At 42.8% G+C, this 22,074-nt stretch overlaps 1 protein-coding gene across 1 annotated transcript in view; it reads left to right on the top strand.

Moving 5' to 3' along the window:
• NARS2 (asparaginyl-tRNA synthetase 2, mitochondrial) overlaps positions 1–22,074 on the top strand; it is a 46,120-nt gene that overhangs the window by 18,274 nt on the left and 5,772 nt on the right. Inside the window, exons 7-13 of the mRNA XM_030945233.1 lie at positions 7,985–8,117; positions 14,542–14,640; positions 15,070–15,107; positions 16,872–16,938; positions 18,445–18,582; positions 19,695–19,792; positions 21,397–21,423. Of these exons, the coding sequence (XP_030801093.1) occupies positions 7,985–8,117; positions 14,542–14,640; positions 15,070–15,107; positions 16,872–16,938; positions 18,445–18,582; positions 19,695–19,792; positions 21,397–21,423 (600 nt within the window). The remainder of the gene's footprint in view (positions 1–7,984; positions 8,118–14,541; positions 14,641–15,069; positions 15,108–16,871; positions 16,939–18,444; positions 18,583–19,694; positions 19,793–21,396; positions 21,424–22,074) is intronic.

Below are 22,074 nucleotides of genomic sequence, written 5' to 3' on the forward strand. Positions count from 1 at the left end.
AGGTGTCCTCAGCTGAAATTCTTGGCCCTCATTTTACAAGTAAGCTAAGTTGAAACAGTATGTGTCTTGAATCCAGTGCATAGTCCCTTTTCCTTCTCTGAATACCTGATCATCCCTGTTCCAGTCAGTGGTAGGTGCTCTAGGGTCTGTGGCAGGAGAACCCAGCATCCACGTGTGTGGGGGGCCTTGCAGCTCCACTGCATCTGTGTGCCTGGGCAATGCTGTGAGAGCTGCAGGGGTTCAAGAAGCTGTGGCTTTATGAGTGACAGTACTGGCTGTCACAACCCTCTGCCCACATGTTCCTCTGCCATAGTAGCCACGTTTGTGGTGACTCCTGGAAACTTATTTTACTTTGTGACTGAGGCAGGCAAGAAGCCTGTAGGCAGCTCAGCTCACCATCAGTGGCAAAACAACACCGTGGCAAACTTAATACCCTACAAGAGCATGAGCCTGCCTTGTGTCCAGGCTGCAGCTCCTGCTTCTCAAGGAGTCTCTATGCCTCAGGAGATGGCTCCAGGCTGAGATGTGAAGTCAGAGAACTTCATCCCTATTTTCTCCCACAGCTTTCCTTGAAATAGATGCACAAATCCATTAGCACATGCCCTGAAGTTCTTCGATTTGCTGCCATTGTACTAAAGTAGAATAGAATATAGATACAAGTTGAAGTCAGCTGTAACATGTTACATTTTATATGGATTTTAGTAATTTTTTTGATACAGTTGCTTACTTTGTTTAGTTACTGTAGAATTTGAGGCTTTGGAGGTTTTAAATAGTTACACACAAACTTTGTGGCCTGAACTACGACTCCCTTTGTTCAGTAATGCACCCACTGATGCTTTATTGTGTTGTGATTGATACTTGCAGAATTCATAAAACCAATGTTCATCTGAAAAATGAAAAAAAATTAAAATCAATTATCCTCTTCCTGTCTGTTATAATGCAATTTTTATAGAACATGGATTTTTTCCACTGTGAAAGGAAAAAGATTTAACCCAGTTGTTCCCTCCCAACATGTTGGTAATGTATTTTAATGCCTTAGGGTAGGAGTCAATGGGATGATTAAGTTTGAAAACATTTTAGCTACCTGTTTTATTTAAATCTTTATAACATCTTGTATTGCTCCTTTGTAGAATATCTCTGTTAGCTAGAGAACGGGAAATGATTATTTGAATAAATCCTCAACTACTCTGGTGGCTTTCATCAACCCAGCTTGAGTTTTCATTGCTAATCGGTCATTTTATTGACTTTAATTAGAAACAATAATATCAAAACTAGGACAGATCAAGACTCCACTGACGATGAAGTACAACACTTGCATAGAAGGGTGGAGGACCCAGGCTGATGAGGTCTTTGAGCCTGGAGTAGATGTCTTGTATGGCTCTGAGTAACTCTTAATGTCCTTTGTCTCAGTTTTCCTGTGTTCTCCTGCCATCTGCAGACTAACAATCCAGTGTCTAGCTCTGCTGAGAGGTCTAATAAACAAACTTCTGGATGCTTCACCAGATAATTAGGGTATATGGGTCACTTTGTTGTTAATTACTCGAGTGTGCCTGGATTGTATTCAAGCAGAAGGGGATGACCTGGGAAGGATCCTTGTCCCATCTTCTGTTTTGTGCCCGTGAAGCTGGAGCAGAGGCTGTGGCAAGGGGAGAGCAGGTCCTGGAGCGTGGCAGGAGGATGCTGTGCACATGCAGCCTCACGGGCATCATGGATCCCTGCCCTTTGGAAGTTGCAGTGAGAGAAGCTGCTGCATTGCTTCACTCGACTGGCTGTAGGGGGAAGTTGGCACTTCCTAGTCCCTGTCTGGGAACTTAGACAGCTTTCTTTTTTTTTTAATTTATGTATTTATTTTTGGCTGCTTACAAAAGGAAGTACAGTCCCATCTCATCGCAGCATGAGCCAAAACCTCAGCACTCAGCACACCAGCTCAGCTGCCCAGGCCTGAGCCTCACATACTGCTACAAAAGTCTTTGTCAAGATGCAGCTTTTCTCATCTGCATTTCCCCCGAGGGAAAGCAGAAATGGCCTGTGAGGAGTCTTTAAAAACTCATTTTTCAGGGTAAAATTCAACCCCTTCTGCTGCATTTTCAACAGAAATGTATATTTTCATTGGGCAGAATACAAACCACCAGACAACAGTAATGAGAGCATTATTTTTGCACTGAGATTAAAACCCAGATATTTCTGTCCAACTCTGACAAGTATTTTTTAACACAGTCTACTTAGTGCAAGGATTTAAAATATTCTGCCTCTTGTCCCCACTGCTGGGCATCTGTACCTCGCTATCATCATTAGGAGCTCTGGGCTTCCAGCTTCTCCAAAAACTAGACCCAGGGAACATTGGGCTGATATTTTGAATGGTTGCCTGTTTATGTGGTTTTGTGCACAGGGCCAGAGCATCTTTCAAAATACAAATTTCAGCATATCTGAACAATCCCATTCATGTTCAGGTCAAGCACTGCAGCTAACTGGTGCATCCTGGCAGCTGAGCAAAGTCACCTGCTTATTTCGGTGGAACAGGCAGGTCCTCCATGCTCAAAATGAATATGGTCATCCCAGGACAGAGTGGAATTAAATCAGACAGCTTACTTTATTAACTTCCCTTCCTAAGAAAAAGGACAATGGGTAGATAAACTCCTGGGCTTCAGCGTTATCTTGCTGAGGGTTTCTCCTTCTCTGCTGACATCGTGTGTTCTTTTGTGTTTGGGTTAGAAGTTATTGTTTCTAGATTTTCTTGCAATCTAGATTTTGGTATGTGTATGGCAGGGAGGGGTTGGTGGATTATGGTTCAGGGGAGCGCACTGTGTTGAAGGATTACATGCTGTATTCATTTAGCATGGCCAAAGATGAGGTTTGGCACAAGTCACTGTTCAGCCTAACCCATCTCTGCAGATCTTGCCAGAGTAATCAATGTATTTTTGTTTACATAGGCATGTGTTGTATTTTGGGGTGACAGGCACCGTGAAAATGAATTCTTCCCCCTTTGCCATGTTGGTAGTGTATTTTTATGGCTTACAGTAGAAATCACTGGGGTGATGAAGTTTTGAGAAACATCTTTGCTCCCTGTGTGTACTGGTGTGGTTTAATGCTTAGCCCTGAGTCACAGGAACCAGCTTCTGCCGCCAGCTGTGTCACTACTGTGTGGTGTGACCTTGGCATTGGTTGTAAGCTGACTGTGCAGGGATTGCATCTTCTTGATTAATAGCCTTGTTCAGAGTTATATGCCCTTGGTTCGACAGCACAAATAAGTCTTTATTACCTCAGTAGCAGCATGGAGTCCTGGCTCAGAAAAGCAGCACAATCCATTCCTGGCTTGGGAACCATCAGCACAATTAATTCTATTTGGATTGCACCATAAAAGTTGCCAGTAAGGCAGAGACGCTGAGGCCTACAAACATTGCATGAGTTTAATTAAAAGAATGATTTGAAGCAGCTTTGGGTATGGATACTTATTACTTCTCTATTGGTTCCTCTCACTTCCTCTGTAATGAAATGTCAATGAACTCAAACAAAATGAGCTTTCATTCTGCATGGCAGAGAACTCCCAAAGGTGGCTGCTTCTGGAGACTGTTTTAGTAGTGTGTGAAATAAAGGTGAAGGGTGGGGGGGGGAAGTTTTTCCCTTCCTGGCTGTTCATAGGGTGGAGAACACGTGTGTGGCCTGTGCAGCAGTGAGCCTCCCCTATCCAGGCACAGGATGGCTGTGTCCCAGCAGCATTTCCAGTGCTTTGGTTTCCAAGGGACTCCTGGGAGCCTGTAGCTAAAAGTGAGTGGGCCCTTCACTGGGCTGGGGTGAGAAAGCTCAGCATTTTGCAGGATGGGGCCCTGGCTTTTGATGCATTTCAGTGTGTTGGAAGGAGTACTGTGGGTATTCTCTTGGCGTCCACATTAAGCTCTCAAATTTTCCCAGAGAACTGGGCAGAGTGAAGTACAGTCACAGAAAGGGAGCAATTAATTAAGCAGCTCTGTGCCTTCTTGTGGTGTCGACCCCAGCAGTGCCTGTGAACTGCATAAATGCACTCAGGCTTGCTGTCCAGAGCTCTGATCTGGGCAAAGCTGACTGCAAAAGGACTCGTTTCAAAGCCTCTCTTGTATTCTTTGGTAGCACGTACAAGGAGAGTGTTACAGACATTACTGCTCTGCCTGTAATGGCTAGGGAAAAAGGCTCAACAGATTAGTGGGCTTTTTTTTCCTCTCCTGTGTGTATGCTTTTGTTGGAGATGAGGAATTAGCGCTACTGATTTTTTTTTTAAAGACTCGTGAGTGCCCACAACTCAAACTGACCTAGGCACTTTTGTTGGCTTAGATAGAATTTTCAAGTTATTTTTAAATGCTGGAAGTCTTGCAGAGGTCTGGGAATGTTGAATGATTGATTATTTGCATCATAGAGCATAGGAGTCACAGCCCTGCACTGAGGCTCCATTGTGCTAGGTGCTGAATGCACACAGAACAAAATGGCTGGGTTTGGTCTCAGTACCATGAAATTGGAGCAGAGGCAACTCCCATCCCTTTTTTCTGATATATCTGTGCATGCTCAGTGTGATACAGCAGTAACAAATCACAGATATGTTTTTTATAGCAGATGAAGTACAAATAAAGACTTGATTTGTATAGTGGGCATTTGCTTAACATCTTGAATGGCAGGGCACAGTAAACAGTATATAAATGCTTGGATGGAAAATAATTGTTCATGCACAGAGCTGATAACAGTGCCTATGTGTACTTTCAGCTGTGTTTCTCTGTCATGTCCAGGCCTCTGGTCAGTGCTACAGTGCTGTTACCAGATGACTTGTATTTACTGCACTCCTTTGATCGCTTTGCCAGCGTGACATCTGGCTAGTTTCCCTTTGCCAGGGTCCCAGGATACAGGGGAAGTTCTCACAGTTACTCATATCTGTCTTTCCCCTTTACAGTTAGCCTGAGAAGTGAATGATTCCTCCCCTCCCTGCAGGTGCGGATTTATTTGATGGGGAGGGGGGCTAGGGGTGAGTGTTGTTTTTCCCTTTTCTCAAGGGTCAGACAAATTCAGCCCCACACCAGTGATGTTAGGTTCTACAGGCTATCACAAGGCCCTTATATTTACTGTCACCTTGAGGTAGTCCATAGAGTCACAGTGGTAATGGTTCATTCTGTAAACATAGGTGGTTCTCTGTGTGCAAGTGCCTAGAGCTGAGGAAAGACAGAAATTCGTTCCTGTGGGAGTTGTTCTGCACTTGCCCCCCCTAAAATCTGTCTTGGGCACAGAGAGGCTTTATTCTTGCAATACAAAATTGATCTTGACTATGAAGTGTTTGACCATGGCTGACATCTTGGAACAATAAGAGGGTGGGGTTTTTTTATTTCTGATTACTTTTAGGTATCTTGCAGGCAGCAAGCCCCTTGGAAGATGAGTAACATGTCATCATGCTTGGGCTCCTGATCGGTAGGAAGTAAATGCATTTCAAAGTGCTCTTGGTAGCCGGTGTTGCTGGAGACTGTCCTGTCCCAGTAACCTACAGTAACTGAAGTGTCAGTGCCTGTGCGTGGACAGCCACTGAGAAATGTCTCTCCCTGAAGCCAGGCTGTTGCTCTGTGGGAAAGGATCTCATGCTAGCCAGCAAGTGTCACACTTCAGTTTTCAGTGTTACTTTGAGGCCTTCATGTCAGTGAGACATTAGAGACCTGCACATCATACTGAGCAGACCTGAATGAGTACTTACAGCAATTGTAAGCTTTTCACAATATTTTCATCTTGTGTCTGATCAGGGCTCAATCACAAACTGAACTTGTGACTAAACTCATTTATTTAGGAAAAATTCTTTCTTTAACTGAAGGGCGTCAAATTGAAATATTTTAGCAAAACCCTGAAACATGGGGGCAGGTGGAGCAAGAACCTGCCTCTAACTCCTGTTTCCCACTGCAGGCCAACCTCCACAATCTGGCAAACAAAAACATTTGACTGGTTCTGCCTTAAACATAAGATGATTTTGGCTGCGTGACTCACTGTTTTGTATTTGTTGTTTGTATTGCTATAGCAGTTGAGGCTCTTAAACTTTGGATCCGAAACCTTGTTGTGCCAGGTGCTGTTAGGAGCATGGGAAAAAAACACACCAAAAAGGCCATGTGAGGAAGAACATGAATTTCTGCATAACTCAAGACAACAGATGGCTACAGATGGGGGATCACAAGGAACCTATAAAATAATAGTGAATGACCTGTGCAGTGAGTAATAGTCTTGGTACATCACTTGTCTAAACATTGCTGAGGTTTTGTAGATGCTGCAGCAAAGGGGAGTTTGAAGGAGAATGATGGAGTAACAGAAGTTTACAGTCACATCTCAGCAAGTGAGAAAGGCAGCAGAGGGAATAGTGGCATACTGAAAATGATGCTTGAAGGAAGATGTTTGCTGCAAAATCTAGTTAGTTGGTTGTGGATGCTGTGGTCATATATGAGAGAGTACAGATACAAGAGCAAAGTGCAGGCAGAAAGTGTGTTTTTTGGAGGAAGGAAAATGGAGCCATGGGGAAAAGAAACCTACAGGCAGGCTATACATTCAGAGTTTTGACCTGAAACTTTGGGTGTGTTTACTATTAGCAATTCAAGGAAAAAGAAAGTGCTGTTTCTTTGGATCATAACCTTTAACCAACATGTGACATGAGGGAACAGATGAGTGAAGCAGAATGCATGTGTTCCTTTATTTGTAGCACAGATGTCTCCATAAGGGGCAAAGGAAAAATGCTGCTTTTTGTAGTGTTGTTTATTTAAACTTCAATTTAACAAAATTAGCCTGTTCAGAAACTTCAGTGAACGTCCTTTTTAAGTTGAAAGCTTGCAGAGCAAGATGCAAGTCAAATGCCAGCCCCAGCAATTAGCATGCATCCTTTCATGAGTGTCAAACTGTGCTTAATCTCTACTGATCGGGTTCTTTTTCTCCTACATGCTGTCTGCAGCTAAAAATAACACCAAGTTAGAGATGTACCAAAGTTAGCAGCTGCCCAGTTTGTGGTTTTTCTGAAGCAGCTTGCTCTCTTCCCCAATCACGGTTTTTCTTCTCATGAAGCATGAGAGGCAACACGGATGTCACAGCATGTATTTGGGAAGCTCTCACTGGCTTGAAGGGTGTCCAGGAGCTCGTGTGCTCTTAGATCACAGTGTAAAAGGTATTGCTTGGAGTGCAGCTTCCCACATAAAATCAAAAAGGTGTGTTGGTGTTTGATAGGAAGGTTTCTCATGAAGGAAGTGGAAACACAGCATGACATGACTGCAGAACAAGAGAGGATGTATTTAAATAGACTCCCCAGAAGGTGGTTGGAGAAATGGCTCTATAATAGGAAATGCATTGGCTGCTTCAGCATTAAATGCTCTCCCCATGTGTTCTCTGCAGTAGGGACCCCTCTCAGCTGAGCCATTTTTAGCTGTGTGGAAGAGCCCAGTTGTTTATCTCCATGGCTCTCTGAGCAATGAACTTCTGTCGTACCACTAGAGGGGGACTGCACACCGTACACCTCCCGTCCTGCTGGGCCTCACTGGCCACCCCTCAGTGCCCACCAGCCCAGCAACGCCAGCAGCACGGCCCACTCTGCTCTGGTGAGCACTGGGGTCTCACAGCACCTGTGAAGGTCAGGCATTGCAGGCAAAGTGTAAAGGCACGTGGACGAGGATAGCATGATTGGTATAGTATCTACATACTTCTCTAGTTATCCAGTTCTGCAGAATGTTGGGTTTTATTCCCACACAGTTACAAAAAGTGTCCTGAGTATGACTTGTGTTCAGAGAAAGGTAAATAGTGTGTGTGCAACATCTCTGAGTCACAACGTGTGAATAACCTCTCTCCACACCTGGATGAAAGAACATAACAGCAGCTTATTCAGCAGTGCCATTAAACTGGTCAAAGATGAAATGGAAACATGATTGTTTCTAGATGCTGGGAGAAAAGTGAGGGCTTTAGATGTAACAGACCTAGTTGTGTGCTGTTCCTGACCTGCCTGTTCCCTGCTGGTTTGCAGGGCTTTTACTCACGTGTTCACCTTTGGCCCGACGTTCCGAGCGGAAAACTCGCAGAGTCGCCGGCACCTGGCGGAGTTCTACATGGTGGAGGCTGAGCTGTCCTTCACTGAAAGCCTTCAGGACATCATGCAGGTGGGCACTCCCGATGTCTATGCAGGACTGATACCAGAGTGTCTTCCTCCTGTACTCCCTGCCCTCAGCTGGGGTCACAGCTCCTCTCACCCTGTGTGAACCAAGTAGGGATTGCACAGGTATTTCCCAAGGAGGAGGGTTTGCTCAGCAGACATGAGGCTATAGAGAGGATTTGGAAGGGAAGATAGAAGTGCACACAGCCCTCATCTGAATGGGAAGCTCCACAGTTGTTGTATTGCCAGGGAATATAAATGTACTTGACTAGTGCTAATGAGTGGCACCCTCCCTTTCAAAATGTTCAGCACCTTTCCACTGAGTGAGCAGTGTTTAAGCAGTGTGCTCTGTAAAGGCCTCCTTGAAATCTGCATTGAAATCTGAAGAAGAAACAACAGTTTCTGGCATACACTGTTCACTGTGGCTTTAGCAGAAGACCAGAGGAAATCCTTCATCAGCTGGTTTTTGATTTTTCAGGATTGACCTCTCAGATGCAGTTTAACCACATGATGGATGCCTATACACCTTACTAGTCTCAGCATAAGCCAGCTTATACCCAGTAGGACTTGTATGTAAACATACACATACACTCTCGTTTATCAGATAAGCTCTGTGGAAAGTGATTGAAAAAATAACCTTATAAAGAAAAACACCTGAGGCACTGGCTGCAGATTTATAAAATAACATCCAGGTGGTGGTTTCTTCAGCATGGGCCATAAACAGTGCTGAAGCAGCATGGCCTGAGAGCACAGTTGGTGTGCTCTGTGTGCTGCTTCTGAATCTGAGATGTCTGCATGACACTGGGCTGTGTGGACTGATCCATTGGGAGCCTGTGCTCCATCATGAATAGCATCCTCCTCTTTCTTTTGTCTCTCCTTTTCTCCACAGCTTCGTGTATTCTTAGAGCACAGCCTGTGTATATGTATACACCTTAATTCCTGAGCCCCCTTGTTTCTCTAGGTAATCAGGAGTCAGTTAAAATCTTCACTACTTTTTTCTAGTATAGTAAGCAGGGTCTTCTGTTGAGTGGTGTTTGAGCCCTTCAACACAGAATCAACATACCTTGTGCGGAAAACCTTAATTTCCTGGTTTTGAAGTATAGACAGCCAATTCAGACAATTCAGAGAATTAGATTTGAGAACTGTTCTGGAATTTGTAAGGCTTTTATTTGTAGAGAAAGGAGGAACTTTTCCTCTCAATTTTTGCCTTTGTTGTTGCTAAGTATCTTGTGAAGTTTCAGCTTGTGCTCTCTTTAAATCTTCTTTCTGTCTCAAAGTCTTTGACAAGCACCTTTCCCTATAACAGAAAGTCTCCTAGCAGCCATTATTTTGCATTTCTCATAGTGAGTATGTATTGCAACAGGCTTAATTTTGTGGTGTTCTTACTTGGGGAAGTGGAGTTCCCACTTTGTTTATTTTTAAACCATTGAGCAATCTCTCTTACAACAAAACAAACAAAAAACCTCAATCAACAGAAAACCCTGCTCGTTGCTCTAAAACCTAAGTGTCTCTCCTGGTGTAACTGACCTAAATTCAGTGTTCCCTTATGTATCTGCCCATCGGGTATTTTGTCTGTTTGTTGTCATCTGCAAGTTCTTTATTCAGTGAAAAACGCCCAGTTGAAAGCCTTCAGGGCTCTTGGCCAGGGTTATTATCTGAACTTTGTCCTCACATAAGGAGCTGGATTGTTAAAAATTTATTTTTAAAATTGCTATTGGACATTTGGACTAAGTATCTCTCACTTGAGCAAGTTACTGTGCTGGGAATGCTCAGCTTCTTTAGGGACATCTTGAAGTATTTGCTTATATACCATTAAAGAGCCTTGCTACGAAGATGTGCATGTTTACCATTCACTGTTGAGGCTTGAGATCTTTCGGCCAAAGCTCCAAAAGAAACATAGTTTTCATTATGAAATAAAAGGGAAAAAAGGAGATTTAATAACCAAGCTACATGTATTTGGGAACAAAGGGCCTGAAGTCTTAGAGCAGTGGCCTTTTTTCCTCTCTGTAATTGCACAGAGTAGTGCTCAGTTATTCTTAAATTAGTAGCACAGTTCTTACGAAGTCTCATGTGTCTTAATCATGCAATCTAAATTTCTGTTCTGTGCCAAAATGTGTTTTAGTGCTACAAAGAAGCTTCTACTCTCACAGTGCTGGTTTCACAATACTTAATGTGGAAAGTCCCGTGTGCTCAGTGCAGTACTTCACGCTGCATGGCTGGGTGATAGTATTTCTGCTTTAGTGTGCAGGGTACATGTAAGGGTATCTAAGGAGAGACCTCTTTTCTCCTCCAAAATGGATGAGAAAGAGAGGGATTTAGAAAAAGGTCAGACAGACAGGAGAAGAGGTGCAGTTGTGGAAGTCTGGACTCCCTAGAGCCATCAGCCTCCCAGTACCTGAACTGGTGATCCAAGGTCTCCAGTTTTATTTGTCCTCTGAGATGCCTGTTATCACTCTCTCCCTCCCTCCCTCTTCAATGCTGTGTCATGTGGTTGTATTTGTAGGCCATTATCTCCTATTTTTCATTCCACTGTATCAGCAGTGCAGTATATTTAAAGGATCCCACTTCACTCATGACACTAATGGAGTCTCAAAAGAGGCCATATGATACAGTCATTATTGAATTTCATCAAAAGCACACACAAAGCCATGAAAAAAGGCATTATTTAGGCTGTAAAGTTAGGAAATGCAAGAAGGAAGTTTTCCTGAGGGCATTGTCAGGGGTTTATGCATAGTGTTAGTCTTCCTTAAAAAGGTTATATCCTAGCACTACTGTCTCTTTAAGGGATGGAGAATATTTCTCTTTAAGATGGGGCATACAATTTAACACTCAGTATTTGAGCTGTGTCCTGAGGGCAGGAGTATTGTCTTCCACTGGTTATGTACTTCATCAAAATTAATTTGCTGTCATTACAGCCTAGTGACATGGAGCATTATTACCTCCATTTTACAGAGGGGAGTTCAGGCATGAAATGAAATCAGGTACCCATTCTGGGTGTCAGCTTTAGAGAGCTTGGATCTAAAACATGTATGTGATTTGATTTCCAGACTAGTTTTCACTCAGCATTCTGTCTTCAGTACCAAGTCTGAGGCACTTGGGCAGGTCTGACTGCAGTCTTGAGGGAGCAAACACTGGTAATCACATGAGAAGGGTTTGTTCTAAGAATTTTGCACTCTAAGAGTTTTACAAACTCTTTAGGGACATTGGGCTATCTGCAGGACTGTAGGTTCTTTGTCTGAAGTAGTATCCAGCTGCCATAGCTCAGGCTTGTTCTCTTCCCTAACTTTTATCAGCATTCAGCTGCAGTGGCCAGTGGAGCAGTGGTCTGGCAGACAAGCCTCTTTCCTTGCACAGCAACAGCATCTCTCCAAAATGGGGCCTGAGCTGTTGCTTGTATTGCTGAGATGAGATTTTATGACCAAGATCAGATGTGAATCCTCTCCTCTGTGTGTATCTGCACACATAGAGTGGGTGTGAGCAAGCATGGAGGCAGCAGCAGTGGTCCACTGGTGAGTGTTTCATATGTAAGGAGCCTGTGATCTACACTGCATCCATATGCATGGCCCAGGTAAATACATACATAAAAATCTTGCTGGCAGGTCGTGTGATTTTTCTTATGTAATCTTTCTTACGTAATAAAGATGATGATTTGAACCTTTCTTGGAGTGCACCTTCAATTGCTGCTTTTACTGCTGTTTTATTGATGATTTGCTCTGTTTCAACTCTGGTCATAATTTTATTTGGGAAGAGGATAAGTTGCAGTATCAAAAGATCCAGGGTAAAATTAAGCAATACCCTTGGGAGCTGCTCGTAATCAAAACTGAGCTGTTAACCGTTAAACAACAGAGCAACATTGGGGAAGGCCAGTGTTGATACTGCTGAAGTTGCAAACGTGAAACTCAAAAGAGAAAGGCTAAAAGGGTTGAGGGAGGGGAGAAAGCTTTAACCTCTGTCCTCCTTCCTTGCCCCCCTACCAGCACAGTTTCTACACCACCACTGTGAAGCAACCACATTATTGGGCTCTTGGGGCATCCAGAGTCCCACCTCTGAGATGAGCTACTTGCTGTGATTCCAGTGCCTTTTTTCCCCTGTGTATGTCTCCTGTCAAACATGTATATTTCAGAATATGTTCAAACCAGTCACTTCACCTATATCTCACACTCATGTGTTCCCTTAAACCAGCAAGCCAGTGATTTCACTTCTCTACTCATTTTTCCTATAGCCTACTTTGCAGTCCTTCATTATGCTATCTGCTTAAAGACATAAATTCTCAGTTTGAGAGTTTTTTCCCCTCCTTTTTTTTTCCATCTACTGTTTGTGCCTAGTACTTGTTTGGCATAAATAAGAGCAGTGAGGAGGCCAGTGTATGACCCACGTGTCTGTCTTTTTTGCCAGGATAAAACCTCAGTCTCAAACCTGGAAATATTTCTCAGATTGTTTTTCCCATACCACCCACATCTTTTTTCCACAAGAGGAAGCTGCTTATGTTGAATGCTGTGGGAACCTAATTGTTACTTTATCGCACAGTGAGGAAAAAAAGTGCTAATTAAACAACATGCCTTTCCAAAACCAGATGATACTTTCATTTTCTAGAAAGAGGAAGCTCAATGTAAAATCCCTTCGTCTCTGCCTGGTGAAACCAGATGAATTGCTAAGAAGTTTTCTAATTTCATTTGCATAAGCCTTTTTCTAGCTACTTTGAAGAAAGTTCAAAGCTGACTGTTTGGTTATTTGCCACTCAGCAGCAGGAATGCTGGCTTTTCATTTCCTCTGTGTTTGAGCACCAGGAGGCGTAAAACTGTTCATCTGCATATGATAATGCTTTCCCTTATTTGCATCTTCCATTTTTTTAAAAGGAGAGCCCAGGTTGATGCAGGAGTCTTGAGTCTGAGTTTGGCTCAGAGGAGTACAAATGGGCTGCTTTACCAGCTCCAGTAGGCTGGTGGGATGCCGAGGTTGTTCACCAGCACAGAGCAATGTTTTAGCAGCTTGGGGCAGGTGTGAAGGATGTTCATCTAAGCATAGATTTGAACAACATGCCTGAAATCTCATCTTGGCTATGTCAGTAGCCCAGCTGCTTTGTTTCTGTGCCTTGTGTTCCTCTTACCCTGTAAGATCTGGTTCCTTGTAAGGCATAGACCTACTGCTTCTTCTTGAGGTCTGCTGACTGATCTTTCCACAGGTTCTTCTTTCCACAGTCACAGTCTTTGTGGTGTCTAGGGGCTGCTGCTCACCTAGATACCATTAGTGGAAACTTCAGTTCTCTCAACTCTGCAATTAATGAAGCAGTTGTTATGCTCACAAAAAAACCCCAAACTACAAAACAAAACAAAAACCCCCAACAAAACAAACAAACAAAAAAAACGGACAAAAAAAGAACCAAAAATCCACAACCAGCTAGGAATGTGCGAGGACTTTGAGATGCGCTTTGTTAGGAAAAACCTTGTCCCATCCCAGGCTGAGAAGACATGCAGCCCCAGCTGCACTGCTCTGTTTTGACAAAGAAAATGAGACTAGGAGGGTGATTTTGAATAAGAGGTAGGATGATCAGTTGATACCACAAGTGTCAACTACCTGCTTTGTGCTGGTGTAAGACTACAGGGAGCCATGGGAACTCTTAGTCTGCACAACAGCAAGTGTCTTGGATGGTCTGCTTTGCTTAGCCAAAAGAGAAAGTGGCTCTTAAAACAGGTTGATGAAAATGCAGCAGCATCCCATGTGGGGGCTTTTAATAGCATTTTAATTTCTTAATGAGTGAAGCCCGTTTTACTGGATAAGTATATCCAAATTGGATGATAATGTCATTTAGTTAATCCACATTCGTTTAGGGAAATGGAACCACATCTTTTTAGTTTCTCAAACATCCCTGCATTGATGTGTCCTTTGCTTTAGCTCTCTACTCATCTTGTACATGTTCACTTTGCTCTAACTGCAGAGTTTCTCTAGCTGAGAACTGTTTGATGGGCTTGCTCTACACATTGCATGTTTATTCTCTTTCCTTCAGTTTTGCCTTTTCTAGCAACAAAGCATAAATCCAGAATTTTTCGTTACAGGACACATGCCTCACTAGGAATTAATCTGAAACCAGACCCACAAATGGTTGTAACGTGTCTGTGGCTAGCCAGGGTTGCTGCTTGAATATTTCAGCTGTGATTTTTTCCACGGGAGATACCTGACTGAAGATACTGAGTCCATCAGCCAACGCCGAAACCCTAAACCCATAGCAAAAATCAAGGTTCCATTCCTCTTCAGCTACTAAGCAAGCCTGCTAATTAGGGGTATTGGTGAGGTGGTTCCCTCTTATGCAGTCTGGCCATGCAGAAGGACAGAAACTCCTTCTGTACTCTGGCTGATGTGTACCATTTTTCATTTATAGTCTGGGGCACCTAAGCAATGTTCATTTTTCATTATTTCCTTTTTTTCTCTACTAGGTTATGGAAGATCTTTTCAAGACAGTGACAAGCACTGTGCTCTCCAAATGTCCTTGTGATGTCGAGCTTTTTCATAAATACATAGCTCCTGCACAGAAGGTAATGCATGTGACAGGAAAGAATGCAATCCTGTTTTGTGTTTTGGGGGTTCTTGGATATAGGAAGACTTAATTTGTTTATTTATTTTTTTTTTGCTGTGTTGTCCTCTATTAAGAAACTGAAAAGCTAAATATCAGCTTGAGCTTAAGTGATTGTTCAGGCCAACAGAGAGAGGACACACAACTTTCTGTATCTGGTAGCAAGTGTGGTAGAACTGTAGTTGTCACTTCATCTGGTAGCCTCTGAAGCATCAGCTTCAATAATTGGGTACTGTTTTGGCATTGAATGGCCAGGAGTGGATTTTGACCCATATCTAGATCTGAATGCAGTCCTACAAATTACAAAATAGAGAGAGGTCACTTTCCTGAGTTTGCCCCTGAACCGTAAAGGGTAGCTTTACATGTTTATGTTTTTCTTGTTTTGACCAAGGGCAGGTTGGAACAAATGCTGAAGCACAAATTTATGATGTAAGTACTATTTCAAAATGATCTTGCAGAGGGCTTTTGGGGAAGGAGTTCCTATTTTGCATATGTTCTTTTTCTTTCACAACTCAATGTCTTCTGGGTTAGCATAATGTCTCCAAAAGAGCATGAGCTGCAGTCCCCTTTTACTCTTTGTCAAGTATGCCCTTTCAGCTCTGCATGAGACTGACACCTGAATCTGCTGGCCTTTGGCTTTTGTTCTCCTGGACAAGATCCTCTCCTTCCAGCATGTACCTGCACATTGGTTGCTCACAGTCCTGCTTGGTTTTGGCTTTGATGCTCTGCTTTCATTCACACTTTCATTCCAGTAGCTCTCTTTATATGAAAGTATTTTATGACAGTTAATAATCCCAATTGGTTTTCTGTTCCCAATTGATTGTGTAGCTCCTAATTCCAGTCCTCTTTGTGCTAAAGAGCTGAAGGCTTTGGGTTTCCCTCACTGACCCCTGAGAGTGCCACATCCTCCCTACTTCTGCTTGTCTCTTCAAATGGTGGAGCTCTCCATTTATCCCACAGAACATTGTAGGTCTGCTCATCCCAGCACTGGTTATCTTGTTAGGCAGCTACAGCCACAGCTGGGCAACAGGATCATGATGGATCCCCTCTGTGCCTCTGCCTGTAGGAGCACCATGGGAGTCCTCAGTGAAGTTAGCATCTTGCCATTTCAGTCCTCTCTTTGGACCTAACTGATACTCCTGAAAGGACAAAGTTGCGCTCAGCTTCTCCCATGCTCCAAGGAAAAGGAGAGAGAGACAGGTCATCTCTTTCTCCCTCTCTGTCTCTCTCTCCATCAGCTGCTGGCAGATCCGGGCCATTCCTGGCTTACACACATTGGTTACATGTGTTGAACCTGTGCCAGTGATACACCTCATTTGGTCTGTGGCCTCACATAACCCAAACATGTGGAGCAATATATTCCTTCTTGAGGTATTTCCTCCAGAAGCCTTCCCTGCTTTAGTGAAACCTTGTAATGGGGTGTAAAGAGATTGTGCTCCTTAGGGAATTTGGTTTTTAATTGGATTAGCCAGTGAAACAAGGATGAAATTACTGTGATCATGTTATTCTTTTCTTCTCTCTGTCCACAACATTTGGCTTGATATGTGGAAAACGTGGCTGCCATATTATCTTCCATTGAGTCTTGATTTCCAGTTACCAAACCTGGAGCATTGTTCACTGCACTTTTTCTGTTTGCTTTGCCATGATGCTGTTCTTTTGTGCTGGTGGAAATAGGTGGAGAATCTGCTCTCAAATCTGTTAGAGAAGTAGAGAAACATTGGTGCACTTAAATCTCATGGTTTTTTAAGTAAAGTGGAAACATTTGAGCTACAAGCCCTTTTGCACCCTGGGCTGTTATTTTTGTCTAACACACCCTGGACTAGAGCTGTGTTGTTGTAGCTATGCTGATGAGGACATATTGTTTTCTTTAAAAAAATCCACCCATTTCTATGAAGCAATTCCCTGCAGAGCTCACTTCTGACTAAAATGCAATATTGCAATAATGCAGAAGTGTTGAGAGCTTAGCACTTCCTGCCCTGCATGTAGCTGAAGCACAGGAAAACATAGGATTCTTGCCATATTAAATGCTTTTTGGTTTCTGTCCAAAGAAGCATTGCTGGGAAGTCTGACATTACACACAAGTTGGCATGGTGGTGGGGAAATGCCTCCTTAATTTTCCAGCACGGCACTTAGCCAGAAAACTTTGTTGTTCCTTTCACAGTTATCTTAAAGACTTTTTTCTTCCTCTTGCAGAATTTCCTACAGTGAAGCAGTGGAAATTCTGAAGCAAGCTCCTCAAACTTTCACTTTCAAGCCAGAGGTAGGTCATTGCCAGCTGGTTTGTCCCTGTGCAGAGCCTGAACTTTGTAGAATCTCCTTTCTCTCTCTGTCTCTCTCTGATACCACAAGTGTTGTTACTTTGCACAGATTATCTGCCTCCTGGAGTGTTTTGTTTGCTGGGTTGTAAATCCAGTGTGACTTTTGCCCTTTGGGGTTGCAGTGGGAGCAATACAAGGAGTGAGATGTGTAGCAGGAGAACATGTAAACTTGCAGGGAAGGAAGTGATGAGATTGCAGTTGAAGGACCAAGGCTTTAGCAAAGGCACTTCTCTTTCCTGTATGTGAGTAGTGCTGAGAGTGTTACAGATTCAGTAGCAATCATCTAAGAAGAGTTGCTGTAATAGTTCTCAAGAAAAGGAAAGATAAGAGGATAGCACCAAAAGTTTGACAAGGATTAATAAACCAATACCATGTGAAAATGCCATGTAATGTAGATGTAGGTAAAGGGAATCCCTTGTCTTTCCAAAGCATAGATGTTGACTGGGAAAAAGAGTAACATGCTAGTCTTTCTAAACTATGAGGTTATGGTTTTCTAAAAATCATATTTTGCCAAATTTCAAACGCACACCCACTCCAGTATGGGACAGCATTTGTGGTGGTGCTCATCTTATGTCCATATTGTTTAATCATTATCTCATTATGATACTTCAAGGAAAATAACCCTCTGGCTGAAGCCACCCTCATAGCCAGTTGGGGAACTGTCTCATCTCTGTGCACAAGTGGGTGTAGAACCTCAAATCTTTTCTCTGTGCTACCTGGATCTGAGACAGCAAACTTGGGATATTTTAGTATGAAGAGAGTCTGGGAGAGGTCTGTTCCCCACTTCCCCTTCCATTCCCCCAATATTCGTTGCATGTCCTGTGAATGGACTGGGGGTCTCAAGTCAAAAGCCACAGGATTTATAACATCCCTGGAAAAATAGAAAAGTGAAGGGCATTGCAAATGTCCATGGTTTCTGATAACAAAGAATTGCCTAATAGGGTACTAGGTTTTCTTAAGTGGGGATTAATTACATGCTAATTAATAGCATGTAACAGGACACAGCAGGAGAGTAATCAGCCTAGGAAAGCTGTTTTCTATACACCAAAGGTAATACTGAAATAAGGCTGGTTGGCTGGGCCAAGTAAGCTGGCTTTGGAGAGGTGCCCGTTTTCCTTTAGATATGAGCGTGTGGTTTGGGATTTTTGAGGTTGGGATTTTTTTTGCTTGTTCTGGGTTTTCTGATTTGATACCAGATGCTTGGGCTTGATACAGGGACGATCTGGCCCTGTTCTGTTAAGTTAAATCATATTTATTTACATGCTTTGCTCTGCCTGAAAACTTGAAAAACTGTCTACTTCCCAGTGACCTGTATGAGAAGTTGCTTTGCTTGCTATCATGTTATTCAAAGCAGTGCATCTCTCTATGTGCAGGGACTTTGCTGGGTCTCTTGCCATGGGCAAGAGGCACCAAATCAGATTCCCAGGCCCCTTTTGCTATCCTTACAGTGGGGCTGTGACCTCCAAACAGAACATGAGAAGTACCTGGTGAAGCACTGTGGGGAGGTTCCTGTGTTTGTGGTGAACTACCCATACGACCTCAAACCTTTCTACATGCGGGACAATGAAGATGGACCTCAACACACGGTGAGTCCATGGGTCACATTTCTACCACTTTCCTGTCTAGGAACATGTCTTGGCCTACTGCTAGATCATCATCTGCTCGGCCTGCTCCCAAGAAGTTCAAGATAAGATGTGACCATCAGGTGATCCTGTCCATTTTTTTTCCTGTTGTAGAAGAAAATACCCAAAGCAGGAATAACAGGAGGAGGAAGATTCAGGGGTTGGGACAGTGTTAACTTTTTGCTTAATTGCCTTAAGACAAGTTTGCCATAGTTTATTTCTTTTCCTGGTAAACTTCTGTACTTCTAAGTGAAAGGCCTAGAACTGGATGGCTCCAAGTAGTCTGTGATTCTCTTGTCATCCAAATGTAGCATCCATGTAATGCTCAAATAGCAGATGGGCAGAAGAAATAAGTTCTTTATCAAGTCTCATGCCTTGATATTGTGATTTCTCAACTGAATTGAGACAACCTGAAGGATTGCCTCTGCTAAAAAGAGCAACAACACCACCATGCACCAATGTGTCTTCAATGGCTTTAATTCTTAGCAACATTTCAGCTGTGGGATAAGAAAAATAACCTTAGAAGACAGGCAGCCCAAACCTAACAGCCTAAGTGGTAACGCTTGGATCCTAACACTTGTATGCAGCACATGAGTGCCATTGCTACCATAGCCATTAGAACTGTCTCCAGGAGTGGGAATAGATAGGGCTGAACACAAGCAGCAGCATCAGAACAGGCAATCAGGGCTTCAGAAAGATTGCCCACATGTCTTTGCTGTTCTCTGAGCTGCTGTTGGGTTCTTTATAACCCCACACAGGTTGTCACCAGAGTAACTTGGTGAGATTCAACCAAGTGGTTGAGTGAGTTCAAACCACTTGCAGTGGATGTCCTCAGTCTGAGACATCACTGCTGTCATTTAGGTTTTCTGTAAATTTCTGATGTTTATCCTTGCAAAATTTCCTCCCAGCCTTCTCCTGTCAACAAAAGACTTTTCAAGTATGTGCAAATCCTTACCTAAGTGTCCTGGACTCTGGAAGAATTACAGTAGGGTTTTACAAAAAACCATCAGTGTTAACTTCTGCTAATCACTGTGTGGCTATGTGACATGATTTCAATTAGTTTTCTTTCTTTGAAGGTTGCAGCTGTTGATCTCCTTGTACCAGGAGTAGGGGAGTTGTGTGGAGGCAGCTTGAGAGAGGAGCGCCTGCCCTTCCTCGAATCACGCTTACAAAGGTATGGAAAATCCACAGATGCCAGGAGACTAGCCTGAGCAGGAGAGTGTTTTAGCAGCTGTGGTTGGCAAGACAGAGGAGTGGAAGGCCAGATAATAGTATTTAAAAGAAGCCTATTTTTGTCTTTGTGATATCTATTTATATGAGTAGGTGACTGCAAACTGGTGAAGAAGTTCTTGTGCTTCTGTCATAGGTGTGCAAAGCACCTCTGTTTTAGCTCATCAGAGAAGAAAAGTTTTCTTTGTGCTAAGAGGCCAGGGCAGTAGAGTGCCTCAGCTCTGCTGCAACTGTCTGAAGCAGGGTCTGCTGTGGGACACTTCATCCTTTTCTTCATTTTTTGTGGCTGAAAGTGGATTATGAAGGTGGAAGTTGTCACATATACAGAACTTAGATATCCGTCATCATGTTGTGTAACTGAGAAATTGCAATTTTTGTCAGAAGCTTTGCCAGTTGTGATGCAGCTGGCCTCAGTGACTGGCCTGATTTCAGAGAATATGGCTCTTTGCTAATAGTTTCATGGGAAGCTTCACTGGAACTGCTCGAGACCTGTAGTGTGTCGTGGGGTCTCCTCTTTCCCTGCTGCCTTAGTCTGCATCTTGTTACTTTTGGTAATTTTAGGCTAACTTCAATGTCAGAATATCAAAGCTGCTTTTTAGGTAATAATTGACATTATACATTGGGTAATTCTCCATAGACAGTTTTTCTCTGAATCCTATCTGATTGTTCAAAAATTTTGTAGAATCAGAGAGTGGTTTGGGTTGGAAGGTACCTTAAAGACAATCTAGTTCCGGCCCTGCTGCCATGAGCAGGGACACCTTCCATGAGATCAGGTTGTGCAAAGTCCCATTCAGCACTTAAACACTTCAGTTGGGCCAGTCATACACTTGTGCAAAGCGATACTGGGGGAAGGCTAATCCCAGAGTAGCACCATTTGCACACTGGGAATTAATTTGTTGCTTAAATTACCCACATGCTCACACAGATATATCTAGTCAGTGGAGAAGAGTAAAATCAACTTCAGCATAATGAATTCAAAAGGCACCAGGCAATTAAAATCACCAGAACATTAATTCTCAGTTGTTAGTGTAGGATGATGATATTCCCTCTGTTTCCTGCCACTCTCCCTGTAAGCTCTCTGAAGCAGGCATGCTTCAACTCATGTAAAGTATAATGTTGCCTGCTGCATTTTTTCAGTCAAAACTTTCTGCCAGTGTCTGAGTCCACAGTCCTTATGAGGAGGAGAATGGTCCATGTGGAGTTCGAAGCCAGACTTTCTTGTTTGTCAGGAAAGTCATAGAAAGCATTTCAAGGTACAAAGGGGGTGTGTCTTTTGTAAATCACACCTCCTTTCACATGTTTTTCTCAATTTTGAGTCCTCAGGATTTGGTTTTGTTGAACCCAAATACTTTAGACCTTTAAATTCTATTTCCTGCAGAACCAGCATAACCTTAGAGAGAAAAAAACAGGATTCTTGTCTTATACATGCTTCATACAATAGTTCACCAGATTTTCCCTTTTTTAGTAGCATGCTCTTCCAGGCGAGTGCTGCTTGTACAGAATAACTCTGTTCCTTTACTTACAAGGGATTTTCTTTTTGTTTCACAGATTAGGACTCACAGATGCCTATCAATGGTAAGATGGACCTTGGTCTGCAAGCTCTTTTTCTTCTTTTGATATTTACTTAAGTAACTGGGGTTTTGTTTGGTTTTTTTGTTTGTTTGTTTTGGTTTGTTTTAGTTTGGTTCTGAGGGAACAATTTTTTGGCCCTGTTGCCCTGCCATCACTGCCAATCTAAAGGAAATAGCCAATTCATTTAAACAAAGGTTAATCTAATGCTACTTAGTTTATGCCTCCAATTTGTCCACTCACAGCACAGGTTATTCCTCTCAGGATTGCAGGAACTGGATTAATTTACAACCCATAATGATTTTTGATATTAAATCATTAGGCTGTGTTGGAAGCTGGGTCAATTCTGACCACCATGCACGAGATAAACAGGTTACAGAACCACAGCAATTTGTGACCTTTAAGAGGTCTATGAATAACTCCCTTTGCAACTGACAGAGCAATTGGGTCGAAAAATCTTCCCTAACAAAGCAGTTAAAGCAATTAAAACTGTCCTCCTAAGAAGACAGATCAACCTTTGAATTAACAGTTTAGCCTATTAAAACGACAGAAGGTTCTTAGTGTTTCTTGGTATGTACTTCATCACAGCTACTGAGAGAGTGGTAGTGCAGAGAATTTTAAATTTAGAGGAGTATTTTCAAATATTCTGCAGTATTT

This window comes from Camarhynchus parvulus, chromosome 1 (genome assembly GCF_901933205.1).
Source record: "Camarhynchus parvulus chromosome 1, STF_HiC, whole genome shotgun sequence".
NCBI classification, from domain to species: domain Eukaryota; kingdom Metazoa; phylum Chordata; class Aves; order Passeriformes; family Thraupidae; genus Camarhynchus; species Camarhynchus parvulus.